Source organism: Pygocentrus nattereri, chromosome 18 (genome assembly GCF_015220715.1).
Source record: "Pygocentrus nattereri isolate fPygNat1 chromosome 18, fPygNat1.pri, whole genome shotgun sequence".
NCBI lineage: Eukaryota > Metazoa > Chordata > Actinopteri > Characiformes > Serrasalmidae > Pygocentrus > Pygocentrus nattereri.
In genome coordinates, this window is record NC_051228.1 from 26738217 (window position 1) to 26758305 (window position 20089).

At 38.3% G+C, this 20089-nt stretch overlaps 1 protein-coding gene across 4 annotated transcripts in view; it reads left to right on the plus strand.

The window, feature by feature from the left end:
* The window catches only part of palm2akap2 (PALM2 and AKAP2 fusion), a 141636-nt gene that overhangs the window by 18683 nt on the left and 102864 nt on the right, over positions 1 to 20089 (plus strand). The window contains exons 1-2 of one of the 4 annotated variants that reach the window (XM_017719753.2): positions 8802 to 8880; positions 8981 to 9026. In XM_017719753.2, the coding sequence (XP_017575242.1) occupies positions 8831 to 8880; positions 8981 to 9026 (96 nt within the window). In that variant the 5' untranslated portion in view covers positions 8802 to 8830. Of the gene's footprint in view, positions 1 to 8801; positions 8881 to 8980; positions 9027 to 20089 lie in introns of those variants that run through there. The other 3 variants (XM_017719755.2, XM_017719756.2, XM_017719754.2) reach the window with 3 other exon arrangements.

Sequence of the window (20089 nt, forward strand, 5' to 3'; positions counted from 1 at the left end):
GTCTCCATTTGTTTACAAGGCTAGACAAAACAACAGAAACAGCACATAAAACAAACATATTCAGTGGTCATTTTATCAGAAACACTTACCATGAGTGAAATTTGCAGGTTTGCAGTCACTGACTGCTCATCTGTTACTTTATAATTTATCAGGCCTTTTTGCCATTCCAATCAATAGAAAGAGACCCCCATGAGACACATGTTGGTGGTCAAAGTTGTGTTAAGAATACTTCCCCACCCAAATAATATCAGAGGTGGTCTTATGATACTTTATACTGATAGATGAGGTTGGGGGGGGGGGATAAATAGTGTAGTAACAGATTAGATTACAGTCAATAACTGTTAGCCTACAAAATGCACCTACATGGTTAGTGTTTCTGATAAAATGGCCAAAGATTCTAAATATTACTGTTGTGTTTCCGTTGTTTTGTAGACCCTCTGTACTGGCAGTAAATGTGTTGATTACACATATTTTATTCATATAGAAATGAGGCACATATTTGAGTCAAGTAGCATAGCTGTGGTATTTTGCATACTGGCCTCTTACACTTAAGTCTGTTGTATTTATGCTTGATTTATAAAACCAGGCCTGTGGATAATACACTCTTCTTTTAGTTTGAGCACTCTTAGATATGAGGAAAGTGTTCTTTGGAATGATGCCACTGAAGAACATTTTTTGGCTCCCTAGAGAGCCTTTCCATGGATTATTCTTTAAAAATAACACTTTCAAAGATGAGATACGTGAGTTTAAAGAATCTTTTTAAAGTATAGAGAGAAAAGAGGGAAGCCAATCAGAACTGATCATTTACACAAAGTCATATGCAAAAGTTTGAGTGCCTCAGGTTAAAAAAAAAGTGGTCTGTGCAAAAGTAATGGCACATTTATATATATATTTATATATATATTCCCCCAATATGGTAAACTAAGCAAGAAAATACAATTCTGCACTGCAATCTGCAGAAAACAAAAGTGTGTTCTCTGGAGAGAATGTGCTAACTTGTCTTTACATAGAATTTAACAATAAGTGTAACTTGACAAGGGTGGTTCAAACAAGCACACATAAAAGGGTAATGATTTATGGCTGGGTTTGGCAAATAAAACTACACAAATGGCTAAAATTAAGAGAAAAACAAAATAATGAATAATATAGGATATGAGCCATTTTCTCATCCTCCACTTAATGCAAAGGTTCTGTTCCAGTGTATGGAATAGAATTTTCTTCATAATACTGTATGTCCAAGCCAAGAACCATTTAGAAGCAATTACTTGAGGAAGAATAGGAAGGAGGAAAACACCATGGTATGTTACATTTATGTTCAAATCCTCTCCTCCTCATTTCTCATTTCCCATGAGTGCTCCTATAAACGAAGGCATCAAAACCAGTTTTTAAGAGATAAGACAGGCTTTTATTATCCAACTGGGGGAAATTTGCGTTGTTCCAGCAGAATACACAGTAAGCAGATAAAGAGCAGCAAGTAGACAAAGATGTGCATCATACAAAATACAAAATATAAGATATACTATAGAAATAAATAAATAAACAAGGCATATGTTAGCAGAAAAACCTAAAAAATTAAAATATAATTGAGAAAGTATACAAATTTACAGTTTACACATGCAGTTGTATGGATATTGCACATTTCTGAGCAGGTAATGACTGGATATTGCACAGAAATTGTAGATACTGCACAGTAATAATTACAGATACTGCACAGAACTTGCGTATGTATTGCACTTGTACCATTAAATCAACAGCAGATATTGCACATAAATTAGAGGTAGGATAAGATACAGGTCTGTGTGGTGTGGTCGTGATAGAGTGCACTATGATAGAGTTATGTGTGAATCCACAGTGTGTTTATGACAGAGAGCGTCTGTGTCTCTGCTTGGGGAGGTTTTGATTGTAAAGCCGAACAGCAGTGGGGAGAAAGGAGCAGTGGTATCTCTATTTTCTGCATCGCAGGTGGAAGAGCCTGTCACTGAAGGAGCTGCCCAGTACTGCAGCTGCCTCCTGTAGTGAGTGAGAGGGGTTGTCCGTTATGGATGCAAGCTTGGCCAACATCCTCCTCTCTGCCACCTCCCCCACTGAGTCCAGCACACAGCCCAGGACAGAACTAGCCTTCCTGATAAGCTTGTCCAGTTTCTTCCTGTCTGCTGCTGTAATGCCACCTCCCCAGCAGACAATGCCATAGAAGATGGCTGATGCCACCTCAGAGTCATAAAAAGAGTGGAGAAGTCCACCCTGTATTCCAAAGGACCGGAGCCTCCTCAGTAGGCGGAGTCTGCTCTGGCCTTTCTTATACAGGGCGTGTGTGTTGTCAGACCAGTCCAGTTTGCTGTTTAGATGAACACCCAGGTACTTGTAGGTCTTGACAATCTCAGTTTCCCTTCCCTGGATGTTCACTGGAGTGGGTGAGGAGAACTTAGTCCTGTGGAAATCCACCACAAGCTCTTTGGTTTTACCCGTGTTGATCTGGAGGCAGTTCTGCTGGCACCAGTCCACAAAATCCCTTGTAACTTCTCTTCATTCCCTTTCACCGTTGTTTACATATTATTGTGCCTATGTCTTCCTTCTTCCCTCTGTATTCAACAGCTAGTGCTGCACAGTAGAGAGGAATAATGACTGAGCATTGGGTCTTTAATAATAGCTTTTGTCTCTCTAGTAAACTCGCGGTCAAATGTGGGCAGCTGAGGCGGTTGACCTCTGTAGCCTACACAGCTATCAGTTCAACGCAGCACTGTTTGGCGCTGTATTCCTCAGGCTGTCTGTAGTTGACTGGCAATAGACTTGAGGTGGAAGACACGTCCCAAGCTAATAATTACCCTGTGTTCTTAGCATCCCCTCTCACTCTTGGATGATCAGACAAATGGCTCCTGCCACTCAATTATTAATGCTACATATCACTTAGTGGCACTGCGAGCCTTGGAGGCTCCTGAACTCCCTGTCAGCTTCACTTCATCACTTGAGATCATACATCTGGCATATACTGTGTTTACCCACATCGACAGAGTATAAATCATTGTGAAACCATGAATGCTGCAGACTGTGCTCCAGCTCAGAAACTAGAAGAGTAATGTGCAGGCTGATATATGCTTAGATGGTTGACACTGCAGAGTGAGTTGAAAAGTTTCCTTTTTTATAAATGCATGATAGGAAAAATTGCCATATACCTAAATACCTAATATGTTCTCATAGGAATATTTCAGCATTGTACAACCTAATTTCTTTCTGTATACAGTTGATTACAATACAATTAGTTTACTGCTCCTAGATAAGAACTGAAAAGCCACTCAAAATGTACTCATAATAGAATCAACTGCCCTTTGACTATGTTATATATTATAATATGATTATACGTGTCAACGGGTTTTCTGTTCTTTTCTAAGTACAAGGAAAGGAATAAAGAAACCTAATTCCAAAAAAGTTAGGACAGCAGAAAAAATGTAAAATAACAACAGACAGAGATGATTAACAGATTCATTTTACCCAAATATATTTTTTAAACAAAAGACATGAACAAAAAGTTAATGTAATTAACTTATTGTTCTTATATCTATGCCTATTTTAAGTTTGACATCTGTTTCATCATTTAACAACATTCAGCAAATGTTTGGGCATTGAAAATATCAATTGTAGTTGTGAACGTAAAATTTTTCTCATTCTTGCTTGATATAATACTTCAGCTACTCAACCGTCCAGGGTCTTCAGTGTCATACATTGTGCTTCATAATGCACCCAATGTTTGCAATATGAGACTAAAGGCAAGCCAGTCTAGCACCCACACTCTATTACTACACAGTCATACTTTTAGAAGACATGCAGAATGTAGCTTGGCATTGTCTTACTGTAACAAGCAGGGACATGCCTGAAAAAGACATCATCTAGATGGCAGCATATGTTGCTCAATAAAATGTATGTACCACTCAGCATTAATGATGCCTTCACAGAAGTACTAGTTACCCCCCAGCACACCCGTATACCATGACAGATGCTGGCTTTAAAACATTGCTTTGGTAACTTTTGTGATGGTCCTTTTCCTTTTGGCCTGGAAAGCACAATGTCAATTATTTCCAGAAACAATCTACTAAGTGGACTCATCAGACCACGACACACATTTCCACCTTGCACCAGTCCATCTCAGACATAAACAAGTGTTTTTGGTCATTCCACAAACTTCCCAGTCTTACATTGTAACTCTGTCCTAACATTAGGAATGTGTCGCAGGAATCAAAAATCAATCAAGATAATAACATACTTTCCCAACTTTTTTGGAATTAAGTTTTTATGCTACACATACACTGGAAAGAGATTAAGTTGAAAAATGCTATGGTATTACTATGAGAGCTCAATGACTATGTGCAGAACAATACAAGTATAAACGGTTGACTCTTGGCAGCAACATGAAAGATTCCTCTTTTATAAAAGCATTAAATGCAAAACTGTCCCTTTTACATGTTTAATATGTTCGTAAGTGATGTTCCCTTAAATGTTCTTGAGAGTTTGAAGTCGTGCTGTTGACTACGGTTCATTATTATTGAACTACAACAACTATTATTTGAAGTAGCTCTAGCTGGTGAGTAACATCAGTCTAATAAATATTCAAGGGCCACTAGTACTGCCATTGAGTGCTTTGTTATTAAGTGCTCAAGCTGTCATTACCATAATGGCTTTTTGTAGGATGCCACGCAGAATCACCTCCGCATTAACTGAATCTGCACTGACATAAAAGGATTTTTACTGTCTTTGCTGATAATGAGCTTTATGTTTATTTATCTTTGTATAGCCTAGCTGTAGTGAGCAGGCTTGAGTAGTAACACCTTGAATGTAACAGTGTTACAAAACCAAAATCCAGAAAATGGGTGACTGTGTTCTGTTACAGTTAGAATCAGATTACATTATAAAAAATGGGTGATTACAGCCAGCATTAATTAAAACCTTGCTCAACAAACGCAACCTTTCTGAAGCCAACATTATTTTATTTGTTCTTTTTAGCTTCTTGCAAGCAGACACTATATTGCCAAAAGTATTCGCTCATCTGTCTTCACACGCTTATGAAATTAAGTGACATTTCACTCTTAATCCATAGGGTTTAATATGATGTCGGCCCACCCTTTGCAGCTATAACAGCTTCAACTCTACTGGGAAGGCTTTCCACAAGGTTTATGAAAGTGTTTATGGCAATGTTTGACCATTTTTACAAATGCGCATTTGTGAGGTCAGACACTGATGTTGGACGGGAAGGCCTGACAGTCTCCGTTCTAATTCATCCCAAAGGTGATCTATCGGATTGAGGTCAGGACTCTGTGCAGGCTCAGTCAAGTTCTTCCACACCAAACTTGCTCCTCCATGTCTTTATGGACCTTGCTTTGTGCACTGGTGCGAAGTCATGTTGGAACAGGAAGGGTCCATCCCCAAACTGTTCCCACAAAGTTGGGAGCATGAAATTGTCCAAAATCCCTTGGTCTGCTGAAGCATTGAGAGTTCCTTTCACTGGCACTCCTGAAAAACAGCCCCACACCATAATCACCCCTCCACCAAATAGTACACTTGGTACAATGCAGTCAGACAAGTACCGTTCTCCTGGGAACCACCAAACCCAGACTCGTCCATCGGATTGCCAGACGGAGAAGCGTGATTCGTCACTCCAGAGAACACGTCTCCACTGCTCTAGAGTCCAGTGGCGGCGGTTTCCACTACTGCACTGGACACTTTGCATTGCGCTTGGTATGTAAGGTTTGGATGCAGCTGCTCAGCCTTGCAAACTCATTCCATTAAGCTCTCTATGCACTGTTCTCAAGCTGATCTGAAGGCCACATGAAGTTTGAACAGGCAGAATTTACAGGCAACATAGAGCAACTTTAAAAGTATTCAACTAATTAAAAAACTTTTGCTGTAAATTCAGATTCCCTCAAATGTTAATCAGCACAAGTGACAATAAACGACTTTTTCTTACATGCTTTTAAGAAAGACTGGCCAGGTTTTGCAGCATACAAGAAGACCCCAAGTGACCTTCATGGTGCTATGCCAAGGTCAATAGATCTTTCACTAACATAGAAAAATTTGGGTTTTTTTTTTTTCAAAAACGTTTTGAATTGTGGTTCAGCTGCTTCATATTACCGAGTCATGTGGTGTGACACCAGGAAACCTCTTTTAATAACAATACCTATGTGTTTTAAAAAATGCTTATATGAGTATTCAGGTACAAAGACTAGTTTATACACATTTTCAATAACCATAAATATCATACCGCATATCATATGTCATAAGAAAGATTAAGAAAAATTATAATCTTTCAAGCATTATGTATCATTGACTCAGATGTATATTTGTTTAAAGTTATATGTATTTGTTTATTTACATTATTTACATTGAAAATGACACATTGAATGTTCTTGATTCAAATGTGTTCATTTCCACACATATAAAATATATTACATCAGCAAAATGTTGCCATTATTTACATGCTTTCAGCACTAATTGTGCTTATGTAATACATTTATTTATGTACCACTGACAGACATTTGATCAAGTAAAAGCAGTTTAAATTTAAATTCAAGAAGTCTGATGAGTGCATGCATACAGTCTAGTGTATGCATGCACTTATCGGACTTCTTGAATTTAAAACTTTGTCATTATACACATACAAGGGCAAATGTTAGGGCTATGACTCTCAAGATGCCTGATAAACACTGAAAATGACTAAGAAAACTAGGCCTGTGAATAACGTGCTGGGAAAAAGGCAGTCTTCTTCTTTTGGCTGGAATATGAAGAAAACCCCTGCTGAACCACAACACATTTATGTCAGAATCCCATCCAGTGCATTTCTGTCTATTCCCCTGAGCTTTCCTCACGCACACAGCACTACAGACTCAGCCGCTCTTAGCTCAGCCTTTTCACCATATAAGGACTTTTTGTATCCCTCCACCGGGGTGAGTAGGACGAGGAGGTTGGATGGGGGGAAAGGGGCCAGTAGGACCCCCTGCTCCTTCTGCCCACGAACCCCCCTCTGTTTCACGGCAGCAGTAGCGCAAAGTGGGAGTTAACAAACATTCTAAAGCTGTTAAAAGTCATCTGGGAAATCCACGGTGCAGCATTTCTTTTCATATTTACTGTAAAAGTGGAAGACAGACTAACGTATGTAGAACACTAAGGTTCCATATGTGAGCCCACACTTCACTTCCTCCCTCTCATTACTACATAACTTACAGATCTTTTAATACTGAGTAATTAATAGTAAATACAGGACAATTACATGTATAATTACATAGTAATAACTCTACATCAACAGCTTCAAGTCTGCATTTCCAACTTTCATCTGTTTGCTTCATTGTGAAGAAAGGAGAAAAACATGGACAAACAGGATGTTTTCTTTCCGCAGAGCACACAATGCTCTGAACTTTTCATCAGATTCAGTCATAATAACATATCACCTCTGTTACTCATGAACACAGATGTGGCCTGAGCTGACATAGAATCTGTGCTTTTTAATGTGGTTTTTTCTTCTTGTTTCAGAAGAGAAATTATTTATGTACAATTACATTTCTGCCCTTGTTAGCACTTCCAAAGCTAAATATAACTTCAGTCTACTGACACTTTTTATCTGTTCCCAGGTATCAACTGGAGGTATTGTGTATTGTACAGTAATGCGCTCTTATCAGATGCTGATTCTGATGAACAAAATAGAGAGCAGCTTTTTACTCTGTGCATATCCCAGGTGTAAGACACACCTCTCTTTTTCCTCCCAGCAGACTCTCCTGACCCCTTTCTCCCCCCCTCTCTCTCTTTGACTCAGTGCCTCTTTCTCTCTCTCTGTATATATATATCGCTTTCTATCTCTATTTTTCTCTCTCCTCTCTGTCTCTGTTTCTTTTTCACTTTCTCCTTATATTTTTTGTCTCTGTACCTCTCTCATTCTCCCTCTCATATCTCTCTCTCTTTCTCTCTTTCTCACTCTCACTGGCAAGGTTAGGTTCTTCCATCCAGCAGTTAAACCAAGTGAAGAACATAACAGAATCACCTGGCCAGTCATTCGACTGACTCTTCTCACATTAACGTCCAGTAAATGTATTTCCATCATAATTCACTGCATTTCTTTTTTTCTGCAAAAAATGTATCCGCTTGAAGAACAAACCTTTATACAAATATCAGAGGGTTTTTTTTTTTAGATTTCTCATTGTCATTTTTTTATCTATTAAAATACACATGAAGATGCATGAATGGAAACCCAGCTACTGTCCTTCTCTGTCTCTTGCTCTCTCTCACTCTTTCCCATTTCATTCACGTTCTCAGTCTCATATCTCTCCTCTTTATCCTTTTCTCTTTACTCTCTATCTGTTGGTCTGTCATGCTGTCTGTTTTCTCTCTTAGTCTCTGTTTCCTTCTCACTCACTCTGTCACTTTCTCTCCATTCTATCTTCCTTCTCCTCTCTTTCTATCTCTCTCTCACACACACACATACACACACATGCACACACACACATGCACACACACACACACACACACACACACACACACACACACACACACACACACACACACACACACACACACTTTCCCCAGCCTCTCTCTTTCACTCCCATTCTAGGTGTGACAGTGTTGTCCTTTCCCTCCTCCTTAGTGACAGCTCTGCCTGTCTCCTAGCAGCTCTGTGTGAAACGTCAGGAGTCTCTCTCTCTCTCTCTCTCTCTCTCTCTCTCTCTTTCCCTCCTCCCAGCTGCCTCTCCTGCTGCACATACATGGCCTGTGACTGCGAGGGAGGGAGGTGGGAGGAGAGAAAGAGAGAGGGAGAGAGAGAGAGAGAGAGGCATTCTGGCAGGCACATGGCCAGTGAATGAGAAGAACTTGTCCACAGCACACAGTCTTACTGGATTTGAGCTGTGTGTGAGTGTGTGTGTCTCCATCAATACCTTATCCACTGCCCCTTCCACACACACACACCCTTGGGACAGTGTGTCTGAGACATCTACCTTTGTCTTTCCAGGATGGCTGAGGCCGAACTTCACAAAGAGAGGCTACAAGCTTTGGCGGTAAGTTTGCAGCTTTGTTCCTCTATTGTTTGTTCCATGTAACACTTATAATTTGATTATACTGCCAAAAATCTTCTGCTGCGAATACTTCAGAGAACATCTGGCATCTGCTGTAAAGAACCATGAATTAGTCTCTTTTGGAGGTTTCTCACGAACTTCTGCTTTGATTACTATGGAGGAAATCTGACATCTGCTGTAGAGAACCATGAATTAGTCTCTTTTGGAGGTTTCTCCTGGACCTCTGCTGTGAATATATTGGAGAAAACCAAATCAAATACTATGGAGAACTGTGAATAAGTCTCTTTCGGAGGTTTCTTCTGGACGTCTGCTTTGATTATGTTGGCATAATCTGTCATCTCCTATAAGGAAGCATAGACTAGTCTCTATGGAGGTTTTTTCTAGCCTCCTACTGTAAAAACATTGAAGAAAATCTGCTGTACAGAACCATGGATTAGTCTCTTTTGGAGGCTTCTGTTGGACTTCTTCTTTGATTACATTGGCAAAAATCTATCACTGATATGCAAGGATTAGTCTGTGTCTGAGGTCTCATCTTAAAATTTCAAAGCTCCAGGAGATGTGGTTGGTTTGTTTAGTAGGCGTAAACACCTCTGCTGCGTTGCTTTCACACAGATTCCATCATGGACAGTGTGAGCTCTAAAAGCTCACCGAGCAGGCAATGAACCAGAGTCCAGTAGTTGTAGCCTAGCGTAGTTGCGAGAGTGGCTAATTTTGGAAGCAGCTACGGGGCTTCAGTGCACACTGGAGTGGTGAGCAACAGATGGAGAACTATTTTGGATGCATCTTTAGCATCTTTGTGATTCCACTGTGTACATATCTCAAGTAGAGGTGATACAAATGTTGATGCTGTCAAGGAGAAGTGTGTGTATGAATGTCACAAGTTGTTCAATTCAGTATCATAGTATGTAAAAGTTCCTATTCTTTAGACAGTTATTACTAGCAAAACAAAAGCATGTTGTAGTTTGATATTAATTGTCACTCATAGATCACAGAAACAAGTAGAGAAGTTCTGTAAAAGAGGCAGATTGAACTGTGAACAATACCACATTTATATAAGTACAACTTGGTTTGAATTTGATAACAGAAAGAAAAACATTCTAGATATATTCTGCCACTTTGTCATTTCTTGACATGCAAACACAAAAAAGTCAGACTTGAAACTGTTGACAGACTGTAATTTGAATACAAATGCAACATATTATGTAATATACTATATACTACTATGTAACTAGATGTAATTATGTACTTACATTTGAATTGTATTGCACATTGACAGTAACAGCTTTCAACTTCTACTGGTTAATGAGCACAAGTTCTTGGCAGAGGTTAGCATGCAAGTGTGCTAATGACTTCAGGATGACAACTGCTACGCTAAAGGTTAAGTGTGGAGATGGATGGTGCTTCACTGAGACTGAGGAGGTTTGAATAATTGAAGTTGGAGGCTGTCTGCCAGCAGCTCGCTAAATGAACTAAGAGCATTTGCGTGGCGTCTGTTCCTGTGCCTGGGCTTTGAGAGTTTACTCCACAGGAGAGGAAGCTGGTCTCCAGAAGGGTGTTCGATGGGACTCAACTGAAAAGCATTTCCCTCACTTAAGCATGACTTGTGAACAGCCACAGCTCAAAGCTTGAGTCCAGCTGTGGGCAGAACATCAACAAAAATCCAGGAAATGACATCAATAACAGAATGATTCAAATCATTACAATGGTTTGGTCCACTTAAACAGGATAAATTAGAACCTGGACACATGGAAGAGATTACTGTATGCACAATAATGTGTACTGGGTGCTTATTTCATGCTCTAGAAAAAAGCCCAAAGAGGTAAAATTACTAGTTATTACGTTGTTGTTGGAGGTCATTTAGCAGCAATTCCAGGTCAGTTATTATAGGTGCTTTTTGTCAGCTTACATTTAAGATGTTCTATTTGGTCATCTTTTCCTAAACAGTCAGGAAGATAATGCTGCAAACATATCTATTAAAAAGTGGAAATAAGGCCATATGTTATTACTGCGGGTACTGTCAGCATTTTTAAAGCACTGAATGTATCATCAAGACATATTTAGACCAATTATAAACAGCAACAACCAGGTTTTATGAACCAGCTAACTTTAAGCTTAGATCATTCTATCCCTAGATTTTCTGTATTGTACTAGTGGATCATTTTTTTAGTACCAGGCTACAGGGCAGGCTGAGTATAGGATTTTGGGCTATAAAGAGCTCTTGGACCAACCAGGGTGAGCTTCTTACCAATCAGAGACAGACTGGAAGTGGACCTTGCCAGTCCTTTTTAGCTAATTTTTTTAAAATAACATGGTGGAAATTACACCTTTTTTTTAAATAAGCCACTCTGCCTGTTCCATGTAATTGATTGATCATCACAAATGTCATGCTTTCATGAGCACACGTATGAAGATTAATTGGAGGCTGAGTATCTAAAACCTTATACAGTAACTGCATAAATAAAATAATTATGCTATTATTACCACTGTAAAATAAGTACTGTCTACTTGTTGCATTACCTTCAATGTAATTTACTGTATCATAATATCAGTAAATAACAGTAAACTAGCAACTTTGCTAACCTCACAGTAACTTGGAGCCTAAGAATACAGTCATGTAGTTGTATCTGACTGTACACTTACAGTAATACACCACAATAAAATCTTTACACAACTACTGTAAAAGTAAATCTTTTCTAAAGTATATTTTCATATGAAAAACTTGACTTTTACTTGTCCCTCATAAATACACTTCTTCAGAAAAACACTATCAGTTTTGTTTACCATAAATATCAATGGTCAAATCATGATATGATGTAAATATCTATGATCATATTTATTCTACAGGGTAAAACTTTTAAAGCCTTTAAAACATGAAAACATGAATTACCAGAATAAAAATACTTTGTTCACTGTGCTCTTACAGAAAATAACTTCAGATAAGTTGATTTTTTGAGAAAATTATGAATACAGTATTTTACTGTGAAAAGATTAGGGTTAAATATTTTAAAACCTTAACTATATATACCAGTTTGTATTCGTAAAATTATGTATTAACATCATTGAAAAAATGAATATCATGACATCATATATCAAGAATTTCTTCAAGTTTCGTGATCTTACATTGTTTGTTCCGGGTCAAATAATCAGGTACATTGTTATTGGTTACTTGCCTATAATAGATAAGGGCTTTGCTGGGCTTTAAAGCAGTCATATTACCCATCTTAATATCTGTTACACAAATCTTATGAGTGGCATTAGTTCAGGCTGCAACTGGAAGAATGTTTCCCTATTTTCTGTTTATGGCTGGCAGCAACAGCAAGGTTTAAAGGCTGGCAAATGTTCACTGCATTGTCTTTTCTGACGCCAACTGGAAAACCGTTACAGTCCCACACACTGCTCTTAATGGTGTGTGGTAGCATGCCTGAGTTGTGTGAAAGCATGCAGATATCAGCCAAGCCAATAAAACCAACCAGTATTAATTCTCATATTTGCTGCATGTAAACAATACACTACAGTTCACAGGCAGACCTCTCTGCACCTACTTAATGGTGTTGGAAAAGTATGAAATGCAATTACAGGCTTTTCCAGCAGACCACACCGCATATGGTCTTTGCCATATCTGCATTGGCCTTCTGCTTGATGAACCATCATAAATTATTAAGAAATTTCCATGTGTTCCAGAATGAGTGAGCAGCTGATATTAGGTTACTCTGTGCCAGTCTTATCATAAAGGGCAGCTATTGTTGCAGTTTTACTACATGGGGGAGCTTAACTTAAGGCTGAAATGGACACCTACCATGTCTACACATAATGTTTTGTGTCCCATTTTGATTTAACCCTAGCTTACCTAATATCTATTCAGCAAAACACTGAGAAACTTTGTGTTCTTCAACCCTTTCAAACAGGGACAGATCCTGATCTAACAAGGCCCTGGGAACCAGTATCTTTGGAAATCCCCACTCATCCACACAGTCTGATAATAAAACAAAACAAATAGCTCATGTATGTTTATGTACACTTTGAACAGCATTGGAAAAAGCATAAATAATGTCAACAAAATGTGCAGTCAGCATTTATTTCATGCACATTCTTAGTGTTAGAGGCTTTTAATAATGTTAAATATAGTGGTACAGGATGGGCTGATGGGCCTTTATTTCATTCATTTAGCCATTACATATTTTCAAGGCCTATCTGTATGTCTAATTCCTGCATCCAAAGTGTGCTGTTCCCAGGCTTTACACCATCATGGGCCTTGTGAGAGGCCCATCAAGATCCCAAAGGCCCCTGCCAGTCAAAGGCCACTGGGCACTAGCCCCACAGGCCTGTCAGTAATACAGTCCATCCATGCTTTTAAACCTAATGTCTTGCCAGAAAGATGTACAGGCTTTGTTTTTGTCCCCTTGTTCAAGTCAGGCCAAGAGTGTGCATGTCCATAGTAAAATGGTTCAGCATGTGAAATTGAAGCTTTCTATGCGCTACTTTATTTCCTATCACTGTAGAAAAGATGCACCATCCTGCCTTTATTGTTGGATGCACTGTGTGTACACATTCAGAACTGAATTTAGACTGGTACACAGCTGTAATTTATTTGTTTTAAAACAATAACCAAAATAGGCAAGTACTTTTACTGACTACTGCCCATTAAAGGTGTTATAACACCAATCAGAAGTTAGAACATTTGATGTTTTGAGACCTATGATGTGTCTGAATAAATGCATATTCTGCAGTTTTTATGTATATGTATTTTCTTCAATCCAACTGATGAAAAAGCACCCAGTTCGCATTCTGTATTCTGTGATATAAGCATATGATTATGAAAGCAAACAACTGTGAATAATAACTGCAATCAGAGAAAGTGAGATCAGATGATTATGCAATAATTTGGAGGAGTAGATGCAAATGCAGAAATAGCTACTTTTTTGGCCTCTGCATTAAAGGGTTAACTGAGTTCTCTAGGAAAACAGTACAGATTTGGAACTGAGGCGCTGCTCGTCAGTCTTGTTTCTCTCACTCCTTCCTTCCAACATCTGTTTTAGTCCAACCATTTACTTAATCCCGGCCTCCTTCTTTTCCCATGCTCTCCAGAAGAGCAAGGAACTGTGGGCTGCTTGAAGTTTGACCAAGCAGTCTGACAGTGGTCGATCTTCTGCGTCCAATCAAGCCCAAAGCTGTACTTTTGGGAGCAGTTAATTTGGCAGTGATTATAGTCTGCAGGATTAATGTATTTGAGGCACGATGGTGCTGCTGACACATGCTGGGCATGCTTCACTTCATGCGAGTGAGCAATATGTTATTGTCTAATTATATATGCATTACATCACTAATATGGAGCACTGTGAACATTATGCACAGATTAAATGACTGACTGAAGATTGTTGAACTGTCACTGTCAACTGTGCATTTCAAAGCATGTGATTAGCACACTCTAGTTTAGCTGAACTCAGACATTTAGCTTTCGTCAGACAATTGTGCTTTGTTGGTGCATGTGGACAGACTTTCCCCAGTATCATTAGCTCTAGTCTGCATTTCTATTCCACAGGCTGCAGACCGCAGCCAGAACTTTGGCACAGTCCAGGCAAAACAACCCAATGCTGAGGTTTTCCGTCCCTGGCCACTGAGTGAGGCTATGTTGCTAGCTTAAATGAAAGGCAATCTAGTGGGTAGCTAATTGCAAAGGACTGGGTGGAGGAAAGTTTGCGTGGGCACAAGTTGAGAAGTCAGACTTTTCCCTGGCGTCTACTCGCCTGCAGCAAGCAATTCGGACATATTTACGTAAATGATAACGAGATAGTTTGAGTCCAACTCTCTGCCGCACCCCCTTAGCATTGAGCTCTGGCTAAGAAGGGCAGGGCAATCATCACAGGCTAGCTAAAATTAGCAGCAGCTGCCATAGCCTGTTTGGATGGGGTGCAGCAATTTTGAAGGGGGTGGGGTAGAGGCAGGGGACCTCCACTGCTCTCAGGTGGGCTCAGCTCTAGGGGGTCGAGGCCCAGCTGCCTGACTTCCATTAGCACATGACATGCGATTGGGGCTAACCTTAAAGTAACTTAAAGCCCCAAGTGTGAAGGCCAAGATACAAAGGAAAGGACCATCTTTATGTAATTGCTTAGCCCGGTATATGTATGCGAAGCCTTCAATGAAGGGTTTTAATAAAGTTTTTTTTTTTCATCTTAGTCTAGTAGATGAGCCTTTGCAAGATCAAAAATATTTGCTGTAATATTTATATATATATATATATATATATATATATATATATATATATATATATATATGTATGTATGTGTATATATATATATATATATATATATATATATATATATATATATATATTTTTTTTTTTTTTTTTTTTTTTTTTTTTTAATCAAATTAAAGAAATCTGCTGGGATATTTTCCAAAGTTCAGAAGTTGGTTGCATTTCTGGTGAGGTTTTTAACCTGTAGTTTTGAAAAACTATATTACATCTAATCTCCTCAAAATTATCTAATTGAAATTAATCACTTCTACTTGTAGACCGTTTTTGACTGGAAGTAAACTAAATAAAAGATGGTCTCTCACTTATACCCTTATACTTAGGCAAAATAAGGCTGAACACGCAGTGACTTCATGAAATTCAAAGCATATTAAAAAATCTTTTAAAAAAATTGTGATTTTAAAATCTGCATTTCTGACTGAAATATTTCAATGAGCTCTGAGTGAGAAACAATTACTATCAAAATACGTCATGCTTTTAATATTGCTGTCGACATCTGCTGCTTCTGAGGGTCAAGTTATTCAATCAGTTTAGGCTGTTTTTTACATTTAAAAAAAAAATTTACATTTGTTTTGTAAAGGGGTGAGTTGCAACAGCTTTACCACTCATCACTTCAACAGCACTCAATTTTAAATTAAATTTATTCATATCCTTACATCTAAACGTGATCTAGTTACAAGATATCACAACACAATTCATATTGCATGCTTCATATGCAGGGTGCAGCCTACACTGACACTGGAGTACACTTAGATTCAAAAATAGCTTATGAGTAGCTGGTTGGTACTATGCAAGCACATCCATGTGTTCATATTTCTTGGCAAACATTTTAAGAATGTAGATCTGTGATCATTCAGAGTAATTCAGAGAATGTGATAGCTTTTATCAAATCTAAAGGGCAGCTGGACTGACTTATTGCTTATATTCCTTATAATAAGATTATATTCATTTTTGAAATGTAATATACTTTGTCAGAACAGAGAGAATAGTTCAGCTATGACTGTGCTGATTGGTTGCAATGCGAGGCATTTTAGATATGCAGGGCATCTTTAATATGGCAGCTTTGAGGCTTCTCGTTGAGGAAAGACGACTGCCTTGAGTTACACCACTGTGCAGAGCCCAGTATCTCAAATCAAGTACTTCTATAGCAGGGGTGTCAAACTCAACCAGTAAAAGGGCCATATTAAAAATCTCATCAAATCTGTTGGTTTTTATTTCTTTTTAAATCAATTTATTAATTAAATGTTGGACTATAACCTGAACTTGCCATTGTCTATTCAAAATATGCAAAAACCTCAACAGCAATATATAGGCACTTGTAGTAGACCTTGAAATATTAATTTAAATGTGCTAGGTCTTTTAAACCTACCTATTTGCTTGAACTAGACACCTGGTCCTTTCTTTGCTGCCGCTTCATTAAGACTTGGGCTCAATTTCTGAGCTACTGAGCTCAAGTTAAGTGTTCATTTTGGTTGAACTGCAGCTGAAATGTATTTTGGTGATATGACTGGCGTGGAATTGCACAGCATTGTGTAGAGGTGAGGCGTAACCACTGTCCCATAGATTGTTATTTGGGTAGGAGAGATGGAGCACATTACATTGCAGTGCATGCTGGGGACTGTAGTGCAGCACATAGTGAAACGAGCTAATATTCATAGAAAATTAAAATAATTTTGTGGGCCGGATAGGATTGTGTGGTGGGCCTGATCAGGCCTTGTGTTTGACCCATGGGTTCTATAGTATAATAACCACAATCCAACAAAATTAAAAACTTTACACACTGTTCGCTCTCCGCAACTACAGGTTGCAGTGGATCTCGGAAGTTGTTGGTGACATGCTTATATGAGGACACTTTTTTTATACCTTCAGAAAAATGAGTAACACACCTCTATCACATCCTGTGCTCAGCAAAAAATGTTTCAAGCTGGAACATTTTGTCCTACATACATTTTCCATCCAAATGCCACTCAATCCTAATTACAAGGTTGTTTATCAGCCAAAATAAAAAATTCTACGTCACTACAAATACTACAGCACACTAACACTGCTGTGCATTGAATTGAATTCATAAGACTGGCAACCTCATCAAATAGCCCAGGAAAACCAGCATGCTTTTAAAAGAGGTAGTAAAGCTGTAGCCTACAGTCTGTACAGTTTGAGCAGCTGGAGTTGTTATATTAGAGTTCAGTATTAGACTCATGTTCATGCAACGTCATTTCAGTGCAGAAGAGTGATATTCAGAGATGGAACAAGCAGGGAAAACCCCTACATAGTAAGGGGTACTTTTACTGTAGTGATAATTTACTTAAATGCAAGTAAAAGTAAAGGAAATAGGTCAGGAAAGAGTGAACACGTTTATTGAAAACTACATCCACAATCACAACCTGAAAATATTTCTGAGTTGACTTGATTGCATAATAAAATAATCTGTACAAGCAAAACTAAAAGCAAAACATGACATTGCATGAGAAATCAAGAGTCCTCAGACTGATCATGGCGTGCTCTGCTAGTGCACATTTACACATCTCTCTGTAAATTAAACTATATATGTTTTGTGGTTAGATGGCTATTTAAGGCTTTGTAGTTTATCTGTTTCCAATAAAGAGGGTTAGCAGCCCTGAAAGGTTCTGCAGAGTTTGTTACTATTTAATTTACCCCCCAATATAAAAAAACTGATTAATTGATTAGGGGTCAAAATAACAGGTAGATTACTGAATCAGTAATGTGATGTTTAATGACAGTACCTACTGTCCATTAGTTTCTTGAATGTTAGCTTATATTAACAAGTGTGAACCTCTACAGAGAGAAAACATTACAGTCTCAGATTTCAAACTGTGTAATTTCACTGAAACCTGAATAGGACTAATTTCTATCAATAAAATTATTAGCAGTAACAACAATTTATCTGTTGTTGATGCTTTTCTTTTAGTGTGATATTCATCTGGTAATCATGCTAATTACATCATCATACGCTGAAACTTGTTTTTACTTTAGTTGACAGCTCAGGTTAAACAGCTACAGCCTCCAGCAGTAGAAGGTAAAATACAGTGTGTGGTATAAGAATGCAGTGCATAGTGCCAGAACTGAGACATGAGGAATTCATCTAGTGACTCATGTTCTAGGCTGAGACAGAGAATTATAAGTCTAGTCTTACCTTGTGAATTCGATTTAGATCATATATCTGTGCAGAAGGTTTTCTTTTGATCTGCATTTACAACAGAGCTGTATATGATACCAAGTAGCAGCAGCTTGACCTCTCACATTTCAGAGGAAGCACATGCAGCCTTTTCTCCACTTAGACTAGTGCTACTGTCACACAGCATATTTGTATGATTTGGCACAAGAATGAGAAGACAGAGAGTGAAAATGGCTAAATATTATTGGTCAGTAAGCATAAAACAGTAGTATAACAATAAAAACAATTTCCAAACTTCTCTTTGACAAAAGCCCAGTGTTATTTTCAGTTATCATCCAGTACCTGGTTTGGCTAATCAGTACTTCATTATGTTGAATCAGGTATGATGGAATTTGCTAAATCCATGTGATGGCCTGAGGCGTTCAAAAAACTTTGTTCTTCAACCCTATGAGTTACAATTTAAACCATTTCATTTCTGTTGCTCCTAACTGTCGGAAAAGGAGTCAAACAGGGTTTATTTTGAGTTGGTTGTATGTTAATAATAAAGTGTGTTAATTTGAAATTCTTTAGAGTTAACCTGCTAAATTGGCGGCCCCCCACCAGTGCAGATTGCTGGTAGACTGTCGATAATTAGCACTTTTCAGTAACAGCCTCCCGTCTTCTGGGAAGGCTTTACACTCTGCATTGGAACAATGCTGTGAGGATTTGACTGCATTCAGCCACAACAGCATTAGTGAGATCAGGTACTAATGTTGGGTGAACACATTCGTCACTGCAACATAATCCAATGGCATTGGATGGAGTTCCATCTCTCTACAGTAGGCAGCTCCAGTGCTCCATAGCCCAGTGCTGGGGGGTTTCATACCTCTCTAGTTGGTGCTGAGTATTGGACATAGTGACCTTAGACTAATGTGCACTGACAGAGCATCTTGTTCTATTGGCAGTGCTTTTCTATGGAAATTACACAAACTGCATTTGCACAAAATTGAATGGGTCAGTAACGGTTGCCCTCAAAGTAGTGAAAATTCACTAATTTTGAGGGGTATGTACAAACCTCTGGACATATGCTGTATATAGTGAATCTTCTAGGCAATATTTAAAGTACTGTTAGCTTCTATTACCCTTTAATGAGAAAGTCTTTGTGTATGGAATGCTGCACTGATGCTGGCCAGATTTGTTATTCTCTTCTAGATTTAGCACTAGTGCACGCCACATGGGTCTAATAGACTACAGGCCTTCATTTGGTAGTCAAAATATGGTATTGCTCAGAAAAGAACCTTTGCCGCATAGAGCTAATCAGCCACTATGCATATGTTCACCTGAAATGGTTTATGTTAAGGCGGCTTTCATGCTCACTGTGATTAAGCAGGTTTTTGTTCACTGTAATTATGCATGAATAGGCTTTACTTCTCTGCTAAGAATAATGAAAATGCTGTTAATGTCAATATTAAAATGTTAACATTAAATATATTATTGCTGATAATAAAAACAACAACAATTATTATTATTATTATTATTATTATTATCATCAATAACAATAATAATTAGCTTAATCAGTTAGCTTCCATCAACACTACACAGACTGAATTGACATCTATTTATTTTGCTCTTATTCATAATATAGTTAATTTCTCACCCTTCATAACTTTCAGCATCATA